The sequence below is a fragment of the Hyperoodon ampullatus genome (assembly GCF_949752795.1).
Source record: "Hyperoodon ampullatus genome assembly, chromosome: 15".
NCBI lineage: Eukaryota > Metazoa > Chordata > Mammalia > Artiodactyla > Ziphiidae > Hyperoodon > Hyperoodon ampullatus.
In genome coordinates this window covers 28,707,539-28,725,777 of record NC_136928.1, presented here as the reverse complement: position 1 = coordinate 28,725,777, position 18,239 = coordinate 28,707,539, and the positions used below count along the sequence as shown (strand labels likewise).

The window sequence follows — 18,239 nt, the reverse complement described above, 5'->3', positions numbered from 1 at the left end:
AAAGAAGAACAAAGAAAACCCAAAGTCAGTAGAAGGAAAGAAATCATAAAAGAGCAGAAATAAATGAAATAAAATGAAGAAAACAATAGCAAAGATCAATAAAACTAAAAGCTGGTTCTTTGAGAAGATAAACAAAATTGATAAACCCTTAGCCAGACTCATCAAGAAAAAAAGGGAGAGGAAACAAATCAATAAAACTAGAAATGAAAAAAGAATAATCACAACTGACACCACAGAAATACAAAGGATTATTACTACTACAAACAACTATATGCCAATAAAATGGACAACCATGAAGAAATGGACAGAGCGGCAGGGAGGGGTTCTTTACCGGGTCCGGCTGCTGAAGCTCGGCGCTCGGTTTACCCCTGCAGCGACGCCCCCTGGTCCCACTGGTACCACTGCTGCTCCCGCCCCTTCGCTTCTCGGCCGCGCAATGGGCACCCGCGACGACGAGTACGACTACCTCTTCAAAGTTGTCCTTATCGGAGATTCTGGTGTTGGAAAGAGTAATCTCCTGTCTCGATTTACTCGAAATGAGTTTAATCTTGAAAGCAAGAGCACCATTGGAGTAGAGTTTGCAACAAGAAGCATCCAGGTTGATGGGAAAACAATAAAAGCACAGATATGGGACACGGCAGGGCAAGAGCGATACCGAGCTATAACATCAGCATACTATCGTGGAGCTGTAGGTGCCTTATTGGTTTATGACATTGCTAAACATCTCACGTATGAAAATGTAGAGCGATGGCTGAAAGAACTGAGAGATCATGCCGATAGTAACATTGTTATCATGCTTGTGGGCAATAAGAGTGATTTGCGCCATCTCAGGGCAGTTCCTACAGATGAAGCAAGAGCTTTTGCAGAAAAGATTGGTTTGTCATTCATTGAGACATCTGCTCTAGACTCTACAAATGTAGAAGCTGCTTTTCAGACGATCTTGACAGAGATATACCGCATTGTTTCCCAGAAGCAAATGTCAGTCAGACGTGAAAATGACATGTCTCCAAGCAACAATGTGGTTCCTATTCATGTTCCACCAACCGCTGAAAACAAGCCAAAGGTGCAGTGCTGTCAGAACATATAAGGCGTTTCTCTTCTCCCCTAGAAGGCTGTGTATAGTCCAGTTCCCAGGTCTGAGACTTAAATATATTTGTAATTCTTGTGGTCATTTTTGTGTTTTATTACTTCCTCATACTTATGAATTTTTCCATGTCTTAAGTCTTTTGATTTTAGCTTTATAAAATCATCCACTTGTCCCGAATGACTGCAGCTTTGTTTTCATGCTATGGCTTCACTAGCCTTAGTTTAATAAACTGAATGTTTGGATTCCTCAATTATTGTTTACTTTTCATCATGGAAGCTGTCACTGTAGGACATAATATAACTTGATCCCTTGAAGCTCAGATCTGTTGGTCTTGATTAAATCAAATTAAGAAGACTGTAGAAATAAGCTATCATTTTGCCACAGAGCAGTTTACAATTAATATACTCTTCTCTCAGTGCAGTGTATATTTCCATAAATCTAAGAATTGCCCTATAAACATAGCAGAATTTTGAGAGCTTGAAAATTTTCCATTATTCTGGAAGTCAATTTCTAACATGCCTTAATAGGGTTATGTAGTTTAGTAAATTTTGTTTTTTAATTTTTGTAAACATCAAAGTTGATCAGAGAGGGGGGCACTTTTTTCTGGATAATAATTATCTTAATAAACACAAAAGACTGTGATGATTTCAGTAGCAGTATGGCTATGGGGCCATATGTTAAACAGTGCTGCCTGGCAGGCTGGGAACTGGAGAGACTGGTGGAATTCCATATGAGGTGCCTCTGTTACAGTAATCAGGCAGCCCAAGTCATTTAGCTTCTCTAATTTCCCAGCAGTAGATTGTGTGGCATTTTATTGCTCAGGCAATAACTGGTTTAATGCTCTTAGTATCCAATGGTGAAGTGTTAATTTTGTCTTAAAACCTTCCAGTAAATGAAATGCAACCTAGTTTTCTCACCATATCCACCAGCAGGCATGGAAAATTATTTTAACAATGCTGATTTTTGAGTTTTGCAGTATATTATGGAATATAGTCCAGTTAAATATCTGGTTTCAGTATGTCTAAAGAATACAGTGAGAGGTTAATTTCTGCTCAAGTGGTACCACTTAAAGGCATGTATTCTTTTAGTATGCAAGATGAAATAGTACCTTGAGTTAAATAGAATGCATTTAGGCATTGTACAAACCTGAAAGTTTTCTTCCACTACATTATTGAAATCAATGGAGCAACTCATTTCTCATTCAGAAATGTGCACACTAATATTTAGTTTTGTTTTCTTGTGGATAGTATTGAGCACTTAACTCTGAAGTGTTCTACAAGTTGTGTCAACTAAAGTGATATTCAGGATGGTGGAATATCCCCAAAATATACATGTGTGTGGGCTTGCATAGATTACTATGTTTCATAGTTAATCTTCTGTCTTTTGCGGTGCTCATGACGTGTGGGGCGCACGGAAGGCATTGCTGTGATTAGTCAATTTAGTTTTTCTCTGTAGCCGTTTTATTATTTTGGTGTATTGGTTATGAAGATACTACTATCTATTTGTAAATCGCTACTTTGTATTTTATGCATGCTCTGTAACTTGATTTTTTTTTTAGTTATTGATTTGGAATATATTCACATTCTAATAAACAGTTATAGGGGGACTATTCAAAAAAAAAAAGAAATGGACAAATTCTTGGAAAGGTACAATTTTCCAAGACTGAACCAGGACAAATTAGAAAATATAAACAGACCTATCACAAGTAATGAAACTGAAACCATAATTTAAAATATTCCAACAAACAAAAGTCCAGGACCAGATGGCTTCACAGGCAAATTCTATTAAACATTTAGAGAAGAGCTAACACTGATCCTTGTCAAACTCTTCCAAAAAATTACAGAGGGAGAAACACTCCCAAATTCATTCTATGAAGCCACCATCACCCTGATACAAAAACCAGAAAAAAAATCACAAAAAAGAAAATTACAGAACAATATCACTGATGAACACAGATGCAAAAATCCTGAACAAAATACTAGCAAACAGAATCCAACAACACATTAAAAGGATCATACACCATGATCAAGTGGGACTTATCCCAGGGATGCAAAGGGTCTTCAATATACACAAATCAATCAATGTGATACACCACATTAACAAATTAAGGAATAAAAACCATATGATAATTTCAATAAATGCAGAAAAAGCTTTTGACGAAATTCAATACCCATTTATGAGAAAAACTCTCTAGAAAATGGGCATAGAGGGAACCTACCTCAACACAATAAAGGCCATATACGACAAACCCACAGTAAGCATCATACTCAAAGGTGAAAAACTGAAAGCATTTCCACAAAGATCAGGAACAAGACAAGGATGTCCACTCTTGCCACTCTTATTCAACATAGTTTTGGAAGTCCTAGCCAAGGCAATCAGAGAAGAAAAAGAAATAAAAGGAATACAAATTGAAAAGAAGATGTAAAACTGTCACTGTTTGCAGATGACATGATACTATACATAGAAAATCCTAAAGATGCCACCAGAAAACTACTAGAACTAATCAATGAATTTGGAAAGGTTGAAGGATACAAAATTAATGCCCAGCAATCTCTGGCATTCCTGTACACCAACAATGAAAAATCAGAAAGAGAAATCAAAGAAACAGTCCCATTTACCATTGCAACAAAAATAATAAAATACCTAGGAATAAACCTGCCTAAGGAGGCGAAAGACTTATACTCAGAAAACTATAAAACACTGATGAAAGAAATCAAATATGACATACACAGATGGAGAAATATACCATGTTCTTGGATTGGAAGAATCAATATTGTGAAAATGACTATACTACCCAAAGCAATCTACAGATTCAATGCAATCCCTATCAAACTACCAATGGCATTCTTCACATAATTAGAACAAAAATTTTACAATTCATATGGAAATATAAAAGACCCCAAATAGCCAAAGCAATCCTGAGAAAGAAAAACAGAGTTGTAAAGATCAGGCTCTCTGACTTCAAACTATACCACAAAGCTACAGTAATCAAGACAGTATGGTACTGGCACAAAAACAGATATAGATCAATGGTACTGGATAGAAAGCCCAGAGATAAATCCACGCACATATGGTCACCTAATTTATGACAAGGGAGGCAAGAACATACAATGGAGAAAGAACAGCCTCTTCAATAAGTGGTGCTGGGAAAACTGGACAGCTACATGTAAAAGAATGAAATTAGAACACCACCTAACACCATACACAAAAATAAACTCCAAATGGATCAAAGATCTAAATGTAAAACGAGACACTATAAAACTCTTAGAGGAAAACCTAGGAAAAACACTCTTTGACATAAACCACAGGAAGATCTTTTTTGACCCACCTCCTAGAGTAACGGAAATAAAATCAAAAATAAACAAATGGGACTTAATTAAACTTAAAAGCTTTTGCACAGCAAAAGAAACCATAAAAAGACAAAAAGACAACCCTCAGAATGGGAGAAAATATTTGCAAATGAAACAACAGACAAAGGATTAATCTCCAAAATATACAAACAGCTCATGGAGCTCAATATCAAAAAACAAACAATCCAATTAAAATATGGGCAGAAAACCTAAATAGACATTTCACCAATGAAGACATGCAGATGGCCAAGAAGCACATGAAAAGATGTTCAACATCACTAATTATTAGAGAAATGCAAATCAAAACTACAATGAAGTAACACCTCACACTGGTCAGAATGGCTATTATCAAAAAATCTAGAAGCAATAAATGCTGGAAAGGGCATGGTGAAGAGGGAACCCTCCCGCGCTGTTGGCGGGAATGTAAATTGATACAACCACTATGGAAAGCAGTATGGAGGTTCCTGAAAAAGCTAAAAATAGAACTACCATTTGACTCAGCAATCCCACTATTGGGCATATGCCCTGAGAAAACCATAATTCAAAAAGAGACATGTACCACAATGTTCATTGCAGCACTATTTACAATAGCCAGGACATGGAAGCAACCTAAATGTCCATCAACAGATGAATGGATAAAGAAGATGTGGCACTTATATACAATGGAATATTACTCAGCCATAAAAAGGCACAAAATTGAGTTATTTGTAGTGAGGTGGATGGACCTAGTGTCTGTCATACAGAGTGAAGTAAGTCAGAAAGAGAAAAACAAATACCATATTCTAACACATATATATGGAATCTGAAAAAAAATGGTACTGATGAACCTAGTTGCAGGGCAGGAATAAAGATGTAGTCATAGAGAATGGACTTGAGGACATGGGGTGGGAGGGGCAAGCTGGGGCAAAGTGAGAGTAGCATCAACATATATACACTACCAAATGTAAAATAGTTAGCTAGTGGGAAGCCACAGCATAGCACAGGGAGATCAGCTTGGTGCTTTGCGATGACCTAGAGGGGTAGGATAGGCAGGATGGGAGGGAGGCTCAAGAGGGAGGGGATATGGGGACATATGTATGCATATGGCTGATTCACTTTGGTGTACAACAGAAACTAACACAGTATTGTGTAGCAATTATACTCCAATAAAAATCTATTTAAAAAATCAGTAGTCAGATTGACATCAGATTTCTCATCAACACTGGATTCTAGAAGACAATGGATCTATTTCCTTCAAAGTTCTAAGGGAAAATCATTTGAATGTAAAATTCTATATACTGCTAGAATGTCCATCAAATGTCAGGCTGACATAAAATGTGGCAGCATATGAAGTGTGGCTGCCATGAGAATACACCTTGTAGATCTCTGATTATGGGGAGTACAGGTGATGTGGTCTCCACTTTTGTGCCTCAAATCCATTGACACATTTATCAGTCAATTACTGAATGTAGCAGAGATACTGAGGATGTTTCTGGGAGACAGGTCCAACATCACTCAGGTCCAACCTGCATCATGGTCTCCAGAACTTACCCAACTGCTTCTCTAATTTTCATCATGCAGGTACATTTAATCCCATCCTGGACTCTATTTCTCAATGGACCCAGAAAGTTTACCTCCTACACATACTTCTTGAAGAAAAGCCAGAAGCAACAAGGGTAAAAAGGAAAATAGAAAAAATCAGAATGAGCAGGACATGAGATATAAGTGGCAGACCTAACCACAGCTCAGTCAATATGAAGTTGTGCAACACGCCTGAGAAAACAATTAGAGAGGAAGTCTGGTTTGAAGATGGTTGTTCAAGGTCACTTTTCCCCCTCTCCCTGGAATGTATCAGAAAGCAATAGGAGAATGAAAAAAAAAATACAAATGCCATTTTAAGAGAAACTTAGAGGCAGCTAAAACCCTGGTCCATACAATAGGTGAAAGGGCTGGCATAAACAGAGTTTGGAGGGGGGAGGTTGTACAGAGAAAGGATGCTTCATGGAGAAGGCGCCATGGCCACAGCTCTCAGGAAAGCAGCAAAAGCACTCTTCTTAAAGATGAGAGGCACACTTGACAGGCAAACCCAAAATCTCCTTTTTCTAAACATGTTTAAGAAGTACTCTAGCTGTCAGGAGAAGCTTCCTTGAATCTAGTTTCATTCCAAAATTCAAAGAAGATGGAATAAGAAATCACATTGGTAAACCATAATTACAGAAAGTGGTCTATCTCTTTGGCAGTAAGGGGGAAAAAATAACTTTTACATTAAAACAAACAGAAAAATATATAGCTCAGTCACCCTTCTTAATTAGCTGGGAAGAATAAGAGCTAAACAAGTATACACACACAAATTCCAGTTAGTCTGGGACATGACCTTGGCCCCACTAACACATGAATCTCATTCAATAGCTAGTCCAGGAAAAACTCACCTCCTTCAATGATGAGTAATTTAAAACTAAGCAGCATAGACTCTCTACAAAAATGCTAGAAGAAAAGAGGAAGAAGGAAACAGGAAAAACAAATGACAGATGAAGAGCCTGTAAATGTCATCATAGAGCAGATGAAAATTTTGACACAAATATTTCACCATGAATTTCAAAAATATGCAATAAGGCAATAATCTCCAGAAAGTAAGAGGACAAAGAAGAGATGCAAGAGCTTGGGGAAAAGATGATGAAACAATAGAAGGAGATGAAAAGTGAACTGACAGAACTCAAGAAAGAAGTGAAAGAAATAGATGAAACCATGATTTAAATGAAAGAAAATAAGCACCGTGGAAAACAAATGAGAGACAAAAAATATTGAAATGAGAAAATCAAGCAACATTAAATAAAATATTAAAAAGTTAAAAAGGATTAGAGAGAAAATTGGAGACATGAGATGCAGACAAAAGAGATCCAACATGCACATAATTGCAGTCCTTGAAGAAGGAAACCAAAATAATGAATCATAAATATTTATTTTTTAACTATTTGTACATGTGGGAAGGGAGTTACGGCATATGCTCTAGTTTCTCATTTTTGACAGACAACTTCCAAAATTCTGAGCACACCCCAGAACCCTCCTTAGCTTTGAAGCCATATGGACTTGAATTTGAATCTTGGCTCTTCCAGTTACTACGAGAGACTTCAGCAAGTTACTTAGTATCTCTGTGCCCCAATGTTCTCATCTGTATAATGTGCCCACATAAGAATGCTGTAAGGATTAAATGAGAATTACGCACAGTGCCTGAGACATAACAGACAGAGTGAACCAAGATGTCATTTAACCAGAAAAGAGCTATTGAAGGGAATCCCAACCAGATCCCTCTTTGTCTTCTGATAACCAGGGCTAAGAGTAAGAGAGAAAAATAGTAACATTCCTTAGGCAAGACAATGTTCAGATGTGGAGCCGAATTTCTGGACTTGAATCCCAGCTCTACCACTTACTGATTGGGAGGTTTTACATAACTTCTCTTTGCCTAAATTTCCCCATTTGATAATGATAGTACTTATCTCTTAGGGTTGGTTCAAGGATTAAATGATTAGTATCTGTAAAGTAATTAGAAGACTGCTGGGATAACAATAAATAATCAATAAATGTTGCTATCATTGGGTTTGGAAAATTAGCTTTTAGAGCTTCTGGGTTAAGATGCCTGATTGAATATATGTCTAAGTTTTCTCCCCAGTGAGGAAATTTGAAAACAAAACAAAAACATAAAATTACAATGACAGGGAAAACAAGGAGACAACAGCTACAAAATTTTTGAAGGTGGAAATCAGAAGGGTGAGTGGTAACAGAATTAGCAGAGTTGATAAAGCTGAATCTTAAGTAATCTGTAGAGGAAGTGAAAAACCAACTTGATCTATCCCACAGAATCCTCAAAGGTTTCAGAAATGGACAGCATTGGACACCTCCAGAACAGGGGGTAGAGAGGAGGCCCCAATAAGAAACAAGAGGTGAAAGCTGTTGACAAATGATTAGATTCCCTCTTTACTCCACACTGCCCTTTTCCCATCCCAGTACAAGATGAGAGGTTTTTCTATAAAGAGGGAAAACACAGGCTTGAGTACCGCACAGAAAACAGGGATGTAAAGCAGGCACATACAACTGAATGCTGAGACCACCAGCCCACTACCCCCACTCATCTCCTGAAACGTCAGCATCCAGTACCCTCCACTTCAGTGGGGAGAGAAGATTCTTCTTGGGAAATCTGGGAAATCTGACCAACCTAAGAGAAAAGGGCCTAAGTTGGAGGTTCCCAGTACACAACCTTTCAGATTACTCTGAGGGGGAAGCTCTAATGTATCAAGGCCTTCACACACTCAGAACTTTGAGACAGCTTTTTGGACCCAGATATTAGTCAAGAGCAGATAGCCAATGCTTGTCAGACACTGAGAAAGTTCTCTAAAGAGGCCCAAATAAATAGTGGAAAGTAATCTAAAGGAAACAGAGTAAATGTAAGATAGAAGAAAACTACTTTCATAAAGCTATCAGTAATATGCCTAGAGAATAGAAGAGATTGCATCAATGAAACAAGAACAATGTGTCATTTTTAGAATTAAAAAAATAAAAAAACTCTTGAAAATTAAAACATAATGGCAGAAACTAGGAACTCAGTAGAAGAACTGAAGCTAAATGGGAACAAATCTCCTGGAAAATGAAACAAAGAGACAGAGAAATGGAAATTAGGAGAGACAACATAAGAACATTAGAGGGTAAGTACAGGAGACCCAAAATCTGACCAAATGGAATTTCAAAAGCAGACAGAGAAGGCTGAGAGGAATAGATCATCAACAACAGTTTAAGAAAATTTCTTAGAACTGAAGAACATAACTTTCCAGATTCAAAGTGCCCAGTGAGAGCCCTGTAAACCCATGAAAAAAACCACATCACCGTGTGATTTCAGAACGCTGAGGACAAAGAGAACATCCTATAAGCTTCCAGAGAGAAAAACTATACCACATTAAAATGATGAAGAATCTGAATGGCTTTGGATTTCTCAACTGCAATGCTGGAAACAAGAAGGCAGTGGAGCGATGCCCCACAAATTATGAAAAATAATTTAAAATTTTTTCCAACCTAGAAAAATTAATTATTTCTAACCTAGAATTCTATAGTCAGCTAACAATCAATGAAGTATGAGGACAGACATAATAAAGACATTTTTAGACATGTAATGTCTCAGAAACGCTACTTACCGTGTACCCTTTCTTAGGAAGCCATTGGAAGCTATTGGGAATAAAGCAAGAAAGAGTCCACGGGATTGAAAAAATGAATTTCAACCCAGAAAAGAAATGAAAGGGATCACCAGGAATATGATGAAGGATCCCAGAGTGATGTCTGTGGAATAGGTATATGGCAATTGTCCAGACTGGAGAAGTGTTACTCAAAGGACAGTCATGATGAAAATGGCCATCACTGTACCCTCCACTGCTGGGCCACATTTTTAACCTGATGAGACTACTGGAGCATCTATTCCATTCAAACAAGGTATTAAACTAAAAAGAGGAAAACATGAAAGAAATAAAGGATCCAATTCAAAAAGAGAGGCAAAATAATTCCAAGGATGACAGCAAAGAGAATTCAGGCCCGGGAAGACAGCTATCCAGCCAGCCTAGAGAGCAAACAGCCCAGACAGGTGAAAGCAGGTCTTCATGAGGGATGGCTTCAACAGAAAAAAAGAAAGAAAGGAACAATTAGGTTGCCTGACTTTGTTACTTGTTGGCCTTCTAGAAAAATGTTCTGAGAGACTTTTGGAAGTTATGGGGTGAGTTAGCGATTAAGTACAAAAAAAAAAAAAACAACTAAGTAAATAAAAAACCAAGGCAATTATTAACTGAAGATAAAACAAAAACTAAGAAAGGAAATATAATCATAGTGCATTACAATGCTCAGCTGTGAATAATATTTGTCTAAGCATATTATGTAAGTAGTGAATATTGATCTAAGAGCTATAATCTAACTTCATGGGGAGGAGGGGGAACAGGAAACAGAGGGATGGGGATGGTGGTGTAAGAGAACTAGAATCTCATCCAGCATAATAGGAAGTCAGTAGACAGTATCTAAAATTGGTAAGGAAAAAGATAATAGCATATACTTGTTCTTTAGAAACATGGAGATGAGGCAAACCCAGGAAAATGGCAGTTGACTGCGGTGGCCTCTGGGGAGGGGAACATGGGCAAAAGATAGAACAGGGAATCATATTTTCTTATAAATAATTTAGTTCAAGTTGATGTCTGAAACTATGTGCACTGTTATAGCAAAAATTAATTTAAAAAGCATTAATTTCTCCTAGCATTTTTGCTTTCCAGTCTTGTGGAGGCCTCTGTATGTTGTGGATCTTTTTCTGGCTTCCCTGGCCCAACGGTAAGGCTTAGAAAAGAACAATGATCCCCCTCCCCTGCCCCAAAACACACGTCTTGTTTTTCTGTAGTTATATGTTTCTTAAAGTGAGCTGTTACTGCATTGGCCAAAAAGTCCATTTGGGGTTTTCCCTAAGATGGCACAGAAAAACCCAAATGAAATTTTTGGCCGACCCGCTATTTCAAAGAACAAAATATCTAGGAGAATAAAAAAAGTGATCACAAGCAAGAAGTGTACAACTATAATTTTAGGAATTTGCGGATAACACTGAAATGCAACACCTTCCTAAACATCAACCATGTTAATTTACCATGTAGCTAATTTCCTTTCTGACCTCTTGGGAAATCTTTAATTTCCCTCTCCCCTTGCATTGCTGGTTCAGAAGTCCACCTGTGGCCTTCCAGCTCCTTGGGACCTGGTCTGGGGACTTTGAGGGGCCCAGCCTCCTCCTGGCTTTAGCCCATGTCCAGTCCTTTCTAATAGTCTCATCCTCCCTTTGAGAGACAAGGACATACCTCCCTGAGAGCAGTGTCCTGCTCACCACCCCAAGCTTGGCACAGAACATACTCAAAGATAATTAGCTGAATGAATGAACTGCCTTCCTAACCTTAGAATAACCCTTAAATGTTGTTGAGCTGGAAGAATCCTACCATCTCATTTTCCAGAATCTCTGATAGGAGCCAACATTTGTTCAGGTCACTTGGTGAGTCAGATACTGGAGTAGGTGTGTGTGTTAGTTTCCTAGGGCTGCTGTAACAAAGTTCCATGAACCAGGTGGCATTAAGCAACAGACATGTATTCTATCATGGTTCTGGAGGCTAGAAGTACAAAAATCAAGGTGTGGGCATGGCCACACTCCCTCCAAAGGCTCTAGAGGGTATCCTTCCTTACCTCTTCCAGCTTCTGGTAGCCCCAGGAGTTCCTTGGCTTGTGACAGCCTGACTCCAATTTCTGCCTCTGCCTTCACATGGCTGTCTTCTCTTGGTATCTGGGTGTCTTTATGTCCTCACATGGCATTCTCCCCTCCTATCTTCACATCTTCTTTTTAAAAGGACACCAATCATATTGGAGTAAAGGCCCACCCTACTCCAATATGGAGTATAGCTTTATCTGCAATGAATCTATTTCCAAATATTCTGAGGTAGCCAGGGTTAAGATTTGAACATACCTGTGCAGGGTACGTTCAATGAATAACAGCATGGAAAACAGATCTTCTATCCCTGGCCTAGCAGGCTTACCACTAGGTTGTATGGTTGCCCCTCTGTCAGGGCTGGACAGCCTGACTCTACCCAGCGGCCACCCCATAAAATCAGCTCGTCCAGCTTGCTGATAAGAATACTTTAATATCACCACTTAAAGGGGAGTTTGCATTTTAAAAGAGGCTCTTAAAAATCAGATTCCTTTGACAGCTAAGTAAATGGAATCAGTGAAAACTGAGAGACAGAACTGCAAATTCAGTGAAAGGCAGTGCAGGAGATACGTCCTTCCTGGAATCTCCCATCATACTTCCTGAGTTTCCACCCTCTACTCAAAGCTCAGACATGAAGGTGGGCCTTGGGGGATAGAAACACTCATCCGCAACCAAGAGGATGGACCTTGCCTTCTGCTTCCCACACCTCAACATCCTCCATATCTGGGGCTTGAGCTACGGCTGGGTGGCTAGAGAAAGCAGGTGGCAGCAAACGCTCCCAGCACGCTCGCCTTTGTCCTGTGCTGTGAGGCTTGCCTGTCCCCCTCCAGTTGCCACAATGACCCAACCAGGCCCATGATGACACAGAAATAGGAGCGCAGGGTCACGGGTTTCTTTCTCGCCATGGAAGAGCAAGAACGGTGGTCTCACCAGTTCAGGATGACACAATCTTTGGGGTTGGGACGTGCTGTCTTTTCCTTTTTTAACTTGAGACCACAGGCCTCTGAGGACAAGAACAGGCTGTCAGGTCATGCTGGCCCTGTGGTGTTTATTTTGAAAGCAACGAGAATAAATCTGATTCATGTCTTTCATGATTCAGCCTTCCCCGTAATCGTGAGGGAGGAGGTTTGTCTTGAGGCCTCCACTTCCTCCTCCTCCCTCCCCCTCTCCTCTTAGTTGTTAGGAGTTGCACCGTCCATCTAAAAGCAATAGCCCAGCCTTTGTGTTGAGTGACGTCACTCCCCCCCTCCCCCAGGAGGCTTCGCACTGTTAGAGAGCAAAGCAGCGAGAGGGACACAGGAGGACAAAGCCTTTCATATGAAGACAGCGAATTGCGGGGTGGGAGGGCTTCCAGTCAGCCCACTACTAACTCTGCTCGGAGCTGATGTGGGCAGTGGGCTTTCGTGTCAGGAGCTGCAGGAGATCTGGAGGGGGAGGCCCAGGGGCTGGCAAGCGTGATGGTGAGCCCAGGGCCCAGGGGACTAACGCATAAGGACCAGACCCAGGGAAAACATCCAGTTCTTCCTCCACAACAAACTTCAAAGACAGCAAGTGATAAGACAAAAGCGCTGGGTAATGACATGCCTGTGCTTCCTTTCATCTGGGCATCTGGAATCTCTTGAAAACATTAATTACGCTTTCCTCCCTTTGGATGGAGGAGAAGCCATGTGGTTGTCACCATGGCAGGACATAGCTCAGAGCACTGGACCGGAGCCAGGAGACAGGGTTCCAACTTCAGCTCTGTCAATGTAGCGGTTCTGAGGCAAATGCCTTAACTAGAGTCTTGGTTTCATTATGTTAAAAATGGGAGAAATCATGATAATAAAAATAGTAACAATAATGATGAAACTGTAGACTTTGTGAAGCAGTTGCTGGTGTCAGATATTGTGGGAGGGCTGCCCTTGCCTTATCTCAGGAAGGCCGCATGGTACCTCAGGGGGCAGGCACTACCAAGGAACCCATTTTGCAGATGAGAAAACTAAGGGCTGGAGAGAATTATTGACTGCTGGTAAGTAGGGATGCTGGTATGTGAATGCAAGTCTTCCAGCTGCAAAGCCAAGGCTGATAGGCTGATAAGAAAATCTAGTGAGACACAGTATGTAGAGTGCTTGGGGAAGTTCCACATTACATAGAAGTAAGAGAGAGTTTCAGGACAAGGGTTCCAGCCAAGCCACTGTCCTTCCCACCCCAAGCTGCAGGCTGTTGTCTCTGTGGTCCAACTTCCCTGCTGCTGGTGCTTGTGCAAGATTTAGTCAGGTTTCCAGTAGCTTGATTATGCGGGAGGAACAGCATAGAACGTCCTAGATTAAAATGTTATTTTGTTCCTTTCAAAACCTCCACAAGCTTCTGAATCCTTCAGTCTAGGAAAGCCAAACCATTCAACCCTTAATCAGTTCTGGGAAAGCAATTGTCAAAGATAATGGAAAAATAATATTCTGTGTGCTGCTTTCTACCATTGCCCAGGGTGTGAGAAACAACTGAAGGTGGGAAAAAAGCTGAGGGTGGGCTGAGCCATGTCTTTTCTCCTTTTGCTACTGAAAAGATGATTGATTTTGTAATTAATGATGGCGCATTTTAAATGAGTGACATCAGGATTACACAGCTTCAGTGCCTGTGAATAACCAGCCAGGAGAAAACTCTCCAGGGCTGTCACATCTCCTGCTGTGGGAAAGGGAGCCCCTCCAAGTGCCCGTTGTTTTAGATTCTTTCCCGCCTCCCATGGGTTCACTGGACACCATCCTGGACCCTGCAGTTATCAAAGGTGGAGGATGGGGAGACCCCTGCTGCATGGCAAGCCATTGGAGCCCACACTGGAAGGACAAGGTGAAGAGTGGGACGCAGACATAGGAACACAGGATGGTTGGGACCCAGGATGGTGCCCTGGAGTCCAGCAGGTGGGGCCTGGGCAGCCCTTGACGGATCTGAAGCAAGGATGTGAACCGAGGGACTGGCTTCGTGTGGGAGAGGGTGCCCCCTGGAGGCCGCGGGGCCGTGCAGCGAGGCCGGGAGAGCCGGCGCTTCCCCAACCCTGGGCGACAGCTCGCAACTAACACAGTGGGGCCGAGAGGCGCGTGTTATTATTATTTTTTTTTTATTATTAGTTTCTGCTTTATAACAAAGTGAATCAGTCATACATACACATCTGTTCCCACATCCCTTCCCTATTGCGTCTCCCTCCCTCCCACCCTCCCTATCCCACCCCTCCAGGCGGTCACAAAGCACCGAGCTGATCTCCCTGTGTTCTGCGGCTGCTTCCCACTATCTATCGACCTTACGTTTGGTAGTGTATATATGTCCATGCCTCTCTTTCGCTTTGTCACAGCTTACCCTTCACCCTCCCCATATCCTCAAGTCCGTTCTCAAGTAGGCCTGTGTCTTTATTCCCGTTTTACCCCTAGGTTCTTCTTTTTTTTTTTTAATTCCATATATATGTGTTAGCATACGGTATTTGTCTTTCTCTTTCTGACTTACTTCACTCTGTATGACAGACTCTAGGTCTATCCACCTCATTACAAATAGCTCAGTTTCGTTCCTTTTTATGGCTGAGTAATATTCCATTGTATATATGTGCCACATCTTCTTTATCCATTCATCCGATGATGGACACTTAGGTTGTTTCCAGCTCCGGGCTATTGTGAATAGAGCTGCAATGAACATTTTGGTACATGTCTCTTTTTGAATTATGGTTTTCTCAGGGTATATGCCTAGTAGTGGGATTGCTGGGTCATATGGTAGTTCTATTTTTAGTTTTTTAAGGAACCTCCATACCGTTCTCCATAGTGGCTGTACCAATTCACATTCCCACCAGCAGTGCAAGAGTGTTCCCTTTTCTCCACACCCTCTCCAGCATTTATTGTTTCTAGATTTCTTGATGATGGCCATTCTGACTGGTGTGAGATGATATCTCATTGTAGTTTTGATTTGCATTTCTCTAATGATTAATGATGTTGAGCATTCTTTCATGTGTTTGTTGGCAGTCTGTATATCTTCTTTGGAGAAATGCCTATTTAAGTCTTCTGCCCATTTTTGGATTGGGTTGTTTGTTTTTTTGCTATTGAGCTGCATGAGCTGTTTATAAATTTTGGAGATTAATCCTTTGTCAGTTGCTTCATTTGCAAATATTTTCTCCCATTCTGAGGGTTGTCTTTTGGTCTTGTTTATGGTTTCCTTTGCTGTGCAAAAGCTTTGAAGTTTCATTAGGTCCCATTTGTTTATCTTTGTTTTTAGTTCCATTTCTCTAGGAGGTGGGTCCAAAAGGATCTTGCTGTGATTTATGTCATAGAGTGTTCTACCTATGTTTTCCTCTAAGAGTTTGATAGTTTCTGGCCTTACATTTAGGTCTTTAATCCATTTTGAGCTTATTTTTGTGTATGGTGTTAGGGAATGATCTAATCTCATACTTTTACATGTCCCTGTCCAGTTTTCCCAGCACCACTTATTGAAGAGGCTGTCCTTTCTCCACTGTACATTCCTGCCTCCTTTATCAAAGATAAGTTGGCCATATGTGCGTGGGTTTATCTCTGGGCTTTCTATCCTGATCCACTGATCTATCTTTCTGTTTTTATGCCAGTACCACACTGTCTTAATTACTGTAGCTTTGTAGTATAGTCTGAAGTCAGGGAGCCTGATTCCTCCAGCTCCGTTTTTCGTTCTCAAGATTGCTTTGGCTATTCGGGGTCTTTTGTTTTTCCAAACAAATTTTGAAATTTTTTGTTCTAGCTCTGTGAAAAATGCCAGTGGTAGTTTGATAGGGATTGCATTGAATCTGTAGATTGCTTTGGGTAGTAGAGTCATTTTCACAATATTGATTCTTCCAATCCAGGAGCATGGTATATCTCTCCATCTATTTGTATCCTCTTTAATTTCTTTCATCAGTGTCTTATAATTTTCTGCATACAGGTCTTTTGTCTCCTTAGGTAGGTTTATTCCTAGATATTTTATTCTTTTTGTTGCAATGGTAAATGGGAGTGTTTTCTTGATTTCATTTTCAGATTTTTCATCATTAGTGTACAGGAATGCCAGAGATTTCTGTGCATTAATTTTGTATCCTGCTACTTTACCAAACTCATTGATTAGCTCTAGTAGTTTTTTGGTAGCATCTTTAGGATTCTCTATGTATAGTATCATGTCATCTGCAAACAGTGACAGCTTTACTTCTTCTTTTCCAATTTGGATTCCTTTTATTTCCTTTTCTTCTCTGATTGCTGTGGCTAAAACTTCCAAAACTATGTTGAATAAGAGTGGTGAGAGTGGGCAACCTTGTCTTGTTCCTGATCTTAGTGGAAATGGTTTCAGTTTTTCACCATTGAGGACAATGTTGGCTGTGGGTTTGTCATATATGGCCTTTATTATGTTGAGGAAAGTTCCCTCTATCCCTACTTTCTGCAGGGTTTTTATCATAAATGGGTGTTGAATTTTGTCGAAAGCTTTCTCTGCATCTATTGAGATGATCATATGGTTTTTCTCCTTCAACTTGTTAATATGGTGTATCACATTGATTGATTTGCGTATATTGAAGAATCCTTGCATTCCTGGAATAAACCCCACTTGATCATGGTGTATGATCCTTTTAATGTGCTGTTGGATTCTGTTTGCTAGTATTTTGTTGAGGATTTTTGCATCTATGTTCATCAGTGATACTGGCCTGTAGTTTTCTTTCTTTGTGACATCCTTGCCTGGTTTTGGTATCAAGGTGATGGTGGCCTCGTAGAATGAGTTTGGGAGTGTTCCTTCCTCTGATATTGTTTGGAAGAGTTTGAGAAGGATGGGTGTTAGCTCTTCTCTAAATGTTTGATAGAATTCGCCTGTGAAGCCATCTGGTCCTGGGCTTTTGTTTGATGGAAGATTTTTAATCACAGTTTCAATTTCAGTGCTTGTGATTGGTCTATTCATATTTTCTATTTCTTCCTGAGTCAGTCTTGGTAGGTTGTGCATTTCTAAGAATTTGTCCATTTCTTCCAGGTTGTCCCTTTTATTGGCATAGAGTTGCTTATAGTAATCTCTCATGATCTTTTGTATTTCTGCAGTGTCAGTTGTTACTTCTCCTTTTTCATTTCTAATTCTATTGATTTGAGTCTTCTCCCTTCTTTTCTTGATGAGTCTGGCTAATGGTTTGTCAATTTTGTTTATCTTCTCAAAGAACCAGCTTTTAGTTTTATTGATCTTTGCTATTGTTTCCTTCATTTCTTTTTCATTTATTTCTGATCTGATCTTTATGATTTCTTTCCTTCTGCTAACTTTGGGGGTTTTTTGTTCTTCTTTCTCTAATTGCTTTAGGTGCAGGGTCAGGTTGTTTACTCGAAATGTTTCCTGTTTCTTAAGGTGGGATTGTATTGCTATAAACTTCCCCCTTAGAACTGCTTTTGCTGCGTCCCATAGGTTTTGGGTCGTCGTGTCTCCATTGTCATTTGTTTCTAGGTATTTTTTAATTTCCTCTTTGATTTCTTCAGTGATCACTTCGTTATTGAGTAGTGTATTGTTTAGCCTCCATGTGTTTGTATTTTTTACAGATCTTTTCCTGTAATTGATGTCTAGTCTCATAGCATTGTGGTCGGAAAAGATACTTGAT

The 18,239-nt window shown here is 40.0% G+C and overlaps 1 protein-coding gene across 1 annotated transcript; it reads left to right on the top strand.

Moving 5' to 3' along the window:
- Positions 1-436: 436 nt before the first annotated feature.
- Positions 437-1,171, top strand: LOC307064121 (ras-related protein Rab-11A-like; the record flags this gene model as incomplete). Its single annotated transcript, XM_079720610.1, has 1 exon — positions 437-1,171. The coding sequence occupies one exon, from the start codon at positions 437-439 to the stop codon at positions 1,085-1,087; it is 651 nt and encodes a 216-aa protein (XP_079576736.1). The 3' UTR covers positions 1,088-1,171.
- Positions 1,172-18,239: the final 17,068 nt, after the last annotated feature.